The 10027-nt window shown below is 34.3% G+C and overlaps 1 protein-coding gene across 1 annotated transcript; it reads right to left on the bottom strand.

Moving 5' to 3' along the window:
- Positions 1 to 2273: 2273 nt before the first annotated feature.
- On the bottom strand, positions 2274 to 9769 carry LOC143257249 (uncharacterized). The gene is made up of 2 exons (XM_076515670.1): positions 9617 to 9769; positions 2274 to 5125 (listed from the first exon to the last, which is right to left on the bottom strand). The coding sequence occupies exons 1-2, from the start codon at positions 9629 to 9631 to the stop codon at positions 3371 to 3373; spliced, it is 1770 nt and encodes a 589-aa protein (XP_076371785.1). The 5' UTR covers positions 9632 to 9769; the 3' UTR covers positions 2274 to 3370.
- Between the last annotated feature and the right edge of the window lie 258 nt (positions 9770 to 10027).

Consider the following 10027-nt stretch of genomic DNA (forward strand, 5'->3'; position numbering starts at 1 on the left):
GATTCTGTAACGGTATTGTTTCTAATACAGTTGTACGAGAACACTTGTTTAGAAACCTGAAAACAGCAAACCTGTCTTATATGCATCCAAATGCAGTGTATCATTGTTAAGTAGATATGATTGAAATCAATAACTCGTGTATATTATAATTAAAAAAAACAGCTAGTAAGCAAACATGCTTGTGGGATTAATATAATGTGAAGGTCATTTCCACTATTAGTTTATAAAAGAGTAGCTCAAGAGTTGGTGGTGTATAGTGATGACAGCTACCTTCCTTCTAGCCATACCCTGTTCAATTAGGGACAGCCAGCGTAGATAGCCCTCGTGTAGCTTTGTGCGAAATTTTGAAAAACTAAAGAGTAAAAAAGAAAATCCTATATTTGAATGTTTAGGTGTGCGACATCTGGTGATCTTTTATATACTCATTTAGCATGAAAACAAAGAAATACCTTACAATGTTATGTGAATAAAGAATAGAATATTGTTAACAATATATTAGCGCATAAGTCGGATTTTAAAAGCTACGTAAATATTCATTAATTTGATTAAATCATAGTTCCCATTTTAATTTTCTACTTATTAATAATTGATATTATATTTTTAGTTTATTGTTGGATATTTTATTAACTTTAAAATTACTCGCTGTTATAAGTTTAGCTTTGTTTGTTTCAGAGCAAAGCCACATTGAGCTATCTGTTGTGTCCACTACGGATGATCGAGCCCCGAATTTTAGGACTGCATGTTTAGCGACTTTAATCTTATGAAAATATTATTTTTTGAAATAAATATTTTATCTTCAAATTAGACACCTAGTGGTGATTCTTTATTTTAAAGTCAAAGCTTTCATTGCGTAATTTGAGTAATAAAAGTGGAAATATGAAAGATTGAATGAGAATGAAAATGTTTGGTGAACATTTCTATATAATAAGTCGCAAAGTTGTGTTTATATTCATAATCATATTTTAGGAAAAAAATAGATCAATGTTAAAAATGTATTTAGAATCTATATATAACACATTTTAAGCTGTTAAATTATTGACTATCATACCCAGTGTTTGAGCTTTAAAAAATAAAAAACTCATGAAATTAACTCACAATCAGAGATATATTTTTGTTTTTTCTTTCAACAAGAGAAGCAACATTCCATTCGGTTCCCCTTTACAATCTAAATCTAATCTACATTATTTTTTGTTCAAACATTGCACTTCGAATCTGTTTATGACCTTTGTATCTCAGTGTAAGTTTAGCCCGATGACCACTGTAATTTAAAACCAATGGTATCAATAGAGGGTGGTACCACAAGCTTCGCGTGCGGACGCAAACTTGTACAAACTGGTTATACGTAGACAGGTTGGATGTCTACAGACGTAACCCAGATAAATTATGAAAACTTAAGTGAATCTTTGCACAGTAACCATCAACTGTTGGGGTAAGTTCCGCTGGTCACGTGACATCTGTGAATCAAATAACAAACATTGCGATTTTTTTAGACTAATTAATTAACTAGCTACAAATATAAATATAACTGTATCTCGCGCTTCGAGAAACAACGGTTCTCTTCTTCAGGCAGAACTGATAAATTATGCAGTTTGCGGACGTTGATAAAATTTGGGATCATAGAGACGGACATGAACTTTTAAAGAACTGTTAGAAACGCATAGAGAGTTTTCATTATCAACTCTCGCATGTGTAAAATATTTTTAATGTGATTAACATTTAACAAATAAACCACAGATTTTCTTATTTTAGTAGTTACAATGTAAAAGACATCTTAAGCAACAGTTAGAATACGTTTAAAGATGCTGATCGAAAGAAGGCTAACTAGTCTTAAGCAGCGCCACCTATCATGTAACTAGTCTTAGCCAATGGCGGGTTAGCTTAATGAATAAACAGCTATTGTATATTTATAACCTCGTAATCCAAGAGCCGTGGGCTCGAATCCACGTCGCACCAAACATGCTTGCCCTTTCAACCATGGGGACGTTATAACGGTACGGTCAATCCCACTATTCGTTGGTAAAAGAGTAGCCCAAGAGTTGGCGGTGGGTGGTGATGACTAGCTGCCTTACCTCTAGTCTTACACTGCAAAATTAGGAACGGCTAGCACAGATAGCCCTCCAGTAGCTTTGTGCGAAATTCAAAAACAAAACATTTATTACTGAAACTATAGAGCGTATTTAGTGGCTCGAGCCTTAGACCTTCCAATCCTCATTCCAGCCTTACTGTTTGTTCAACAAATAAATACACAATGTCGGTTATATTTCCTATAAACAAGTCTTTATTATATAATTAAGCAAAATTACAAGTAATAATCGAATGCTGCGTGCGTCTGTTACACAAATCGAAAATTAGGGGAAAAAAGGAAACACGTAAAGAAATTAAAGTCTAAAAAGTCGAATAATTTGCCCATTTTCATAAAATACATGAAAATGTTTAAAAGTAACATGTAAAGATATTAATGCCCTGGAAATCCACCAGTCTGTTAAATGTAGATCAACGATGTTTTTTTCTAACATTAACCTCCAATCTGAGGTCAAAGCAAATTTCAAATAGTAGCTTCTGAGTGCTCTCATAGGAGCTAATAAGGTAAAAAATTCAGAGTTCAATCGCCGCGCTTAACAACAAACCGATAAAATAATTCTCACAGTTAGGTTTACTGTTTCTGCTGGTTCATTATGTTGTTTCAACATAGTATTAAAACTACTATGCAGGTTTTGTTCTTCGATTTGTATACAATACTAAGACAGTGAAATAAGCATAATAAACCGTTTCGTTGAGTGGTGTTCTTATGTTAAACATTAAATATTGGTTTAACCTGCATTAATTCAAATTGAAGAATCAGAATCCGGATTTTATCGTTTTAAATCTCTAAGTTTATTACTGACTTACTGTAGGCAAACATTCACCAAATCTGAGGTATTAGAACCCAGATTTTACCGTTGAAAGCCTGTAGACTTACCGCTGACCCACTGAGGGACCTGAAATCTTACCCAATTGATTTGTTGTTGTATTTGAAAATGTAGATCAAAGTCTTTCACAAAAGAATTGATTTCAGATAAGCAAATATTTCTTATCCGTGAAAATTAATTACAACAAATTAAAATATATCTTTAAATTAATTAAACAAAGAAGAATTAAACTAACTTTTAGCTAATAAATAAGGAAATTTTAACCAACAATTTCAGTACAACATGTTATCAAAAGCTGTTGTTTTTATTCCGATTTATTCTTTAGTGAATAGAAGATTTAAAATGTTTTGAAGGATAACAAAACGTTTTTAAATTTAAGAAGAAGGTTCAGAGCACGTGTAACTGTTAAATATGTGCAATAGTCAGCAACCGTAACCACATTACTGATTGCCAAAGCTATATTAGAGGGTGGTTCCGTAGATGTTACTAAACCCAAAACGAGGGCGAACAAAATACTGGGCGGTATGGAAACCAGGAATTGTATATTTTTGAATAACGTTATTATGTGTCTGGAACTGAGAGAAGTCCTTAGAATAGAATGGTTTCAAACTGGACTGTAAAACTTCACTTCTAGTCTGAAAATCTGGGTCTTCCTGGTTTATTTTATAACCATTATCACTGTTTACCACAAATTGCTCTGAAAAAACAGATTCGTCACTTGGTTGCTGATTAGTCAATAACAAAGCCTTGTCTGTTTCAGATTGTGGATAAGGGCGAGAAAAAGACGTCAAAAAAATTTGTGGATGTTGATTTAACTTTCCATCTTCTTGGGAAGAAGGATAAGTTGTAAAGGGTTGATAAGGTTTAGGTTTTGGTTCTATAGGTATATTATACAGGGGAACTATACCACCAGGAACTAATCTAACTCCCGTTATTTCGGCTGTATGGATACGTTGTGGCGGATTTGGACCTTCATCTGTAAGTGTTAATGGGTTGTCTCTTGTCAGAAAACGCTGATTTGGGAAGTGCTGGTCCACTCCACTAAAATCTCTGTTGAAGACCTGGTTATGCCGTTTAATAGCGTCAACGTTGTCATTTTGTGTATCATCAATAGTATAGCTAGCTGGGTTACCTCTCCTAAAATTTCCAAAATAATTTCTGCTGTAGTCAATAGGATCAGGTTGCCTTTGAATACCTCGAAACGGTACAACTCTGTTATAATTGGCATCAAAAGGATGGTAGTTATTTTCAAATCCACCATATCCATCGTGCGGCTGTTGAATATTAGGTAGAAGGGTTTTCACTGGTGAGAAGGAATTATACGGATCGTAGAAGAATCCATTTCCATATCGGGTGATCCCTGAGATTGAAAATGGTCTATCACCAATCCTTTGTCGATCCACTGGATGTGGATACTGTAAATTATCACTAAGCCTGGATTTAACCTGGAGAGGATAAAAGCCAATCAAGCTCGAATTCACTCCGTTGTTATCTGGGTAATTTCTATAATCTGGTCTGGCGTTTCGGTTAAACAAGTTTTCGGGATAATTTCTGGAATTTGGTCTGCCATTTTGGTCAAAGACGTTTTCTGGATAGCCTTTAGAATGTGGTCTGACGTTTCGACCAAAGAAATATTTTGGATAATTTCTGGAATATGGTCTGACATTTTGGTCAAAGATCTCTTTTGGATAATTTCTGGAATCTGGTCTTGCATTTTGGTCAAAGAAGTCTTTGGGATAATTTCTAGAATCTGGTCTTGCATTTTGGTCATAGAAGTCTTTGGGATAATTTCTGTAATCTGGTCTGGTATTATCTGAATTTCTTGAATCTGGTATCTGAGATGCTTGGTTTCTATCGTAAAAGCCTTTTCCGTTTTCTTTGTCATAGTATCCGTCCCCAGCTATAGGTGATGACGGATAGCGTTCGTCCTTCACTATCCGGTAACCATTATCATCCGCCAAATAAAAACGTACAATAAGATCTCCATTTTCATCGCGATAGCCAAAGGACCCCTTTACTCCTCCATTGGGCAGCCGTTCCTCATGCCGAAACGAACTATCTTTACCCTCACCAATGTCATGCGATAATTGTAAGGCTCTGGCGACTGGTACTTCTTCCTCTTTAGAGTCATGTGTGTCCTTTACAGGAGAGGAATGGTCAGCGGTGTGTTGCTGACAGATCACAGTAGTTAGGCACCCAACCACACAGAGAAGTATCTGTAAGACAAAACATAGCCTATAACACCCGCATCTATAGTCATTCAAACTTTAATGTTCTCTGAATTTCTAAAGGCACATTAAATCTGATAGAAGTAGGACGTATTATTACACTTTTTTGCAAGCTTACAATTTATTTATTTGTATGTATGTCTGTATATACACGCAGAAATAATCGTTTTTATACGTATGATCTTCCAATGTAACGTTTCAAAAATGAAAATTTAAATATTAGTGCATTTATTTCAATAATATTTTTGAGGCAGCACAGCTGAAGGGTCATCACTTTGAAGCTCTAAACAAAAAGTTGCAGATTCGAAACCTTGCACACTTCTAATAGTTGTGTCTTTAAGCAGAACTCTTAATCCAAAACGTGCTTCAGTCCAGCCAGCTAACATCCCATACCAGAAGTCTTTTGTAGGTCATCCTGCGATGGACTGGCATCCTATTCCGAAATCTCGCGTGTGCCATAAGAAACTACAGTTAATAATGTTCCTTCTCAGGAAAAAAAAAAAATTTAACTAATATAAATGTACACTTCGTAAACCTAAATTTATTTCACACAAGAAACTTTGAGGTGGGTTATTTCCTGATTCATCTCGTTCTTTTGAACTGCAAGATTTAAGTCCTTCAAGCTCGGAAAGTTAGGCCTATTTAAACAGGAATTGCTTATATTATAAGTTATGAAATATAGCGCCACCTATTCATTGTTGGAATTATGTTTCTTCTATGTTTATGGTCAAGCACAAAGCTCCACAACGGTCTGGCTCTCTGTGTTGTACGTGCAACAAGTATTTAACCCCTGTTTTTAGCGTTACAAGCATTTAGAATTACAGCTGATCCACAGAAGGGGTCTGTGGTTACGAATATTTATTTATTTATTAACGTAAGTATTATGACCTAATAGTATAAAAATGAAAAATAGGACTTCCCTGGTGCTCTTCCACCCCACTGAAAATATTGCCAGAGACTGTTTGGTTCAGTATATAACCAACTTAAGCAGGGGTGCTAAAGTTCAAAAGCACAATTTTAAGAAGGGATGCTAATGTTCAAATGTATAGTTTTAAATAGGGGTGCTAGTATTCAAAACTAGTTGTACGAAGGGGCGCTAATGTTTAAAACTATAGTTTTAAATAGGGGTGATCATGTTTAAACTATAGTTCTAAGTAGAGATGCTACCGTTCAAAACTGTAGTTTCATGTAGAGGTGCTAGTGTTCAAAATATAGTCGTAAATAGTTCAAAACTATAGTTTTCTCACCTAATCATTTAAGGTTCATTATTGTATGAAGTTCAAAATTACTGAGATGGTGTTTGTTGTTTTTTGGGATAAGGAGACAAATATTGTATAAATGACACAACGCGTTACTATCTATTTAATTATGTAGTCAATGTCGTCTGGTATCTGTAGACAAACACTAGTGGGTTTCAGTTTCGTCCAACTCCTGGAGTCAGGGTATGTTATGGTATATTAACTGTATGTTAATCGAATGATTATCAGCTAACAAGTAATGTTCAAATGCATTAAAAAACAGTAATTATTACAGAAAGATGTGTAAAGTTGAAGTTAATTAAGAATACGAACCATTACAAATTTGAGGGAATTATTTTGTGGTGTTTCTTCAGATTTTCACATGATTTCTTACAACGCATTATAATGGTAGAACTTTCTTACAACACATTATGATGGTAGAACTTTCTTACAACGCATTATGGTGGTAGAACTTTCTTACAACGCATTATGATGGTAGAACTTTCTTGCAACGCATTATGATGGTAGAACTTTCTTACAACGCATTATGATGGTAGAACTTTCTTACAACGCATTATGATGGTAGAACTTTCTTACAACACATTATGATGGTAGAAATTTCTTACAACACATTATGATGGTAGAACTTTCTTACAACACATTATGATCCCTCATTTCTTAAAGAATAATAAAAAAGAAACAAAACTTCCATGGCCGACCATACTAACTCTATACTGTATTTCAATATATATCTTCCTTCGATTCTTTAAATTTAGTCGCTACAGAGTTTTACGGAAGATTTTCTGAATAAAAATAAACATAAGAAAGAAGAAAATATGTACTTCACATGCATGCAAATTTTAAACTCCGAAACGTAGAAGATTTCAAGGTTGCGACAAAGGTGTTTTAATGTTTCATCGACCAATCAGAAAGTCCCATTTTAAACGCATCATTCGTTCGTTTGTTATGCACTGAACTGCACATTTAACTGGTTTTGTTGTTTCTACTGCAGGAATCGAGCCCTAACATATTACCATTATAACCCTCAGCGTTACTGCTGAGCCATCGGGGACTGTGGGCATTGTCAGTTTGTTTGTTTAGCACAAAACTGCATGTTGAGCTACCTGTGTTATGCCTACTGCAGAGATCGAACCTCTAATTGTAGTGTCATAAGCCTTCAACGACACTGCTTTGCCACTGGGAGGGTGGAAGCATTATTTGTTTAAGCGGAAAGTTACAAAATTGGCTTTGATTTTGATAATACAAGTCCTTAATCTTATTGCTAATCCACCAGTAAAACAGTTTTGTCTTAATGTATTTCTTAAGCCACGCACACGTACAAAAAGCAATTCAAATTCCATTTGTTTTTTAAATCATACAAGCATGAACGGTCTAAACAGCGAAAACTACAATATTTGTACAGGCAATAATTCCAGCCAGTGTATCGACCTCAAAAAACATCAAAGTATTCCATTTCAAATTGACGAGCAGTTCATAATTCAAAAAAGTATGGAAAAATTATGGGCGTCAGTGCTAAGCCTCATTTTCAGATAATTATTGTATAAATACAGTTCTCTATTAAGTTAACGGGAGTTGCCAACTATAATTGTGGTGGGCTTTTGTGATAAGAACTGAACTTACTATTAAAAGAAACAACCCCGATTATCGTAAACTGTGATGCGTGTCTGCTTGGATAAAACAGTAAATACCCGATTATAAAAAAATCTTTGACTATACTGATGTTTTTTGACCTAGATTTCCATAGTGACTGGCTTAAGAATTAGAAACTCTTTTTGCGTGCTACTAACCCATTTTTATTCAGACATTTCACCTTCGCTATGGAAATACCATACAACCAGAGATAAGCAAGCCCCTTCTATTAGACGACAGTAAATCAACTATAATTACACGAAAAAGGCTTAAGTTTTGAAAGAAATTAAGTGCAGAAAATATATTTCATATAAAATATAGTGATTAATATAAGAAAAGTTTAGAAGAATACAACTTGATTCATTGACAATGAATAGTTTATGTAATGAATAATGCTAGGGTTAAAAGTCTACCTGCACATTGTCCACAAGATGTTCAACACGTGTTCGTTTTTCAAGACCCTGGTAACTGATAAGGGTTACGACTTTATCTGTGTGACAGTGGAAGTTTTAAGCTTACACGAAACCTAAAACAATCTAAGGTTCAATGCCTTCGTCCGATTCAATGACGGCATTTGATTGGCCTAACAAACACCTGAGAATGAAATGTTTTGTACATTCCAGGATGGATCCAGTCCTTCCAAGTCTTTGTACGGTTGACAAACGCAAGAGTTACTTACAAATAATGAAAGTTTCAACAAAAGGACTTACTCTGTATAAAAAATTCATTTGCGTTGCTATAGTGTTACTAAATTGTTATATTAGAAAATGGGAATGTTATTACCCGTATTAATTACATTTTTAAATTACATTACCGAATCATGTCTTGCTATTATTATATAAAAATCTTGGGGAAACAGTCATTGTTATCATTATATTACAATTCGGGAATATTCTTATTATTGTTGTGTTACTATACATTGACAATATTCATTATTATATTGCAATATAGGGGCATTATCTCCTGTTGACATATTATTACTATACTACGACATTACTCAGTACTGTAATGTTCCAGTACCAAAACATTACTCCATTATTGTCCTGTAGGTCTGCTTCACGATTGTTAGCAACCTAAACAATCACCTAAGCCTAATTACCAATTATAACTACGTACTAACTATCGCTTAGCTTGAATCTCATTTCAGATGCTCATTTTATCTTGCATCTCTTATGTAAGTTCTGGATGATGGCAGTCGTTGTTAAAGCTGTTTCACAGATAAACATCTGGTCAAATGATTATGTGTTAACAACATATATTTTGTATATATTGATATATACACAGTAATAATCAGGTCAAAAAATTGTGTGCTAACAATATAGATTCTGTATCGATTATATATATACACAACAACAAACAGGTCAAAGGATTGTTTGTTAACGATATAAAGTCTGTATCTATTGTTATAGTTACACAACTTATAAAAATAAGTATATACGAGATGCAACAATTCGAAAAAGACAGATGTCGTAAAGTAAACACTTACACACGTAGAAACAACTTGTATCTTTCACTAATAATCCACATCACAGTTATTTTTAGTGTTAAAATTGTTCGGTCTTGGAACGCTGTTAGCTCTTATTGTACTCACCACTTTGGGGCTCATTGTTAGCAGGGCCGATGATCCTCTTAGTAGTTACTTTTAGGACAGAAGTGTTCAACTCTGCTAGCACGTTGTTCAGCTTCAAGAAGACAGTGGCTACATTTCACACTTTCCCCTTCATCTTGACTAGATTCTTTATGTCATGGTTGACCGAGCGGATTACCATGCGTATCGGGTTGTCCTTCAAATATAAAATATATCCCTCTAGTTGTCCAGCGAGGCCTATGTTTATAATATTAGACAATGAAAGATTTCTTACGTCATATGCTTTTTGTAATATCAAACTTTTCTCAAAGTATTATTGTCTTCTTTTTTTACATTTTGCAAGATACAAGTTCACTTTTTCGCCTATTTAATGGGCTAATTTAATATTTTGCATACTTGGGTATTTCATATGTT

The sequence above is a fragment of the Tachypleus tridentatus genome, chromosome 7 (genome assembly GCF_004210375.1).
Source record: "Tachypleus tridentatus isolate NWPU-2018 chromosome 7, ASM421037v1, whole genome shotgun sequence".
Taxonomy (NCBI): Eukaryota; Metazoa; Arthropoda; class Merostomata; order Xiphosura; family Limulidae; genus Tachypleus; species Tachypleus tridentatus.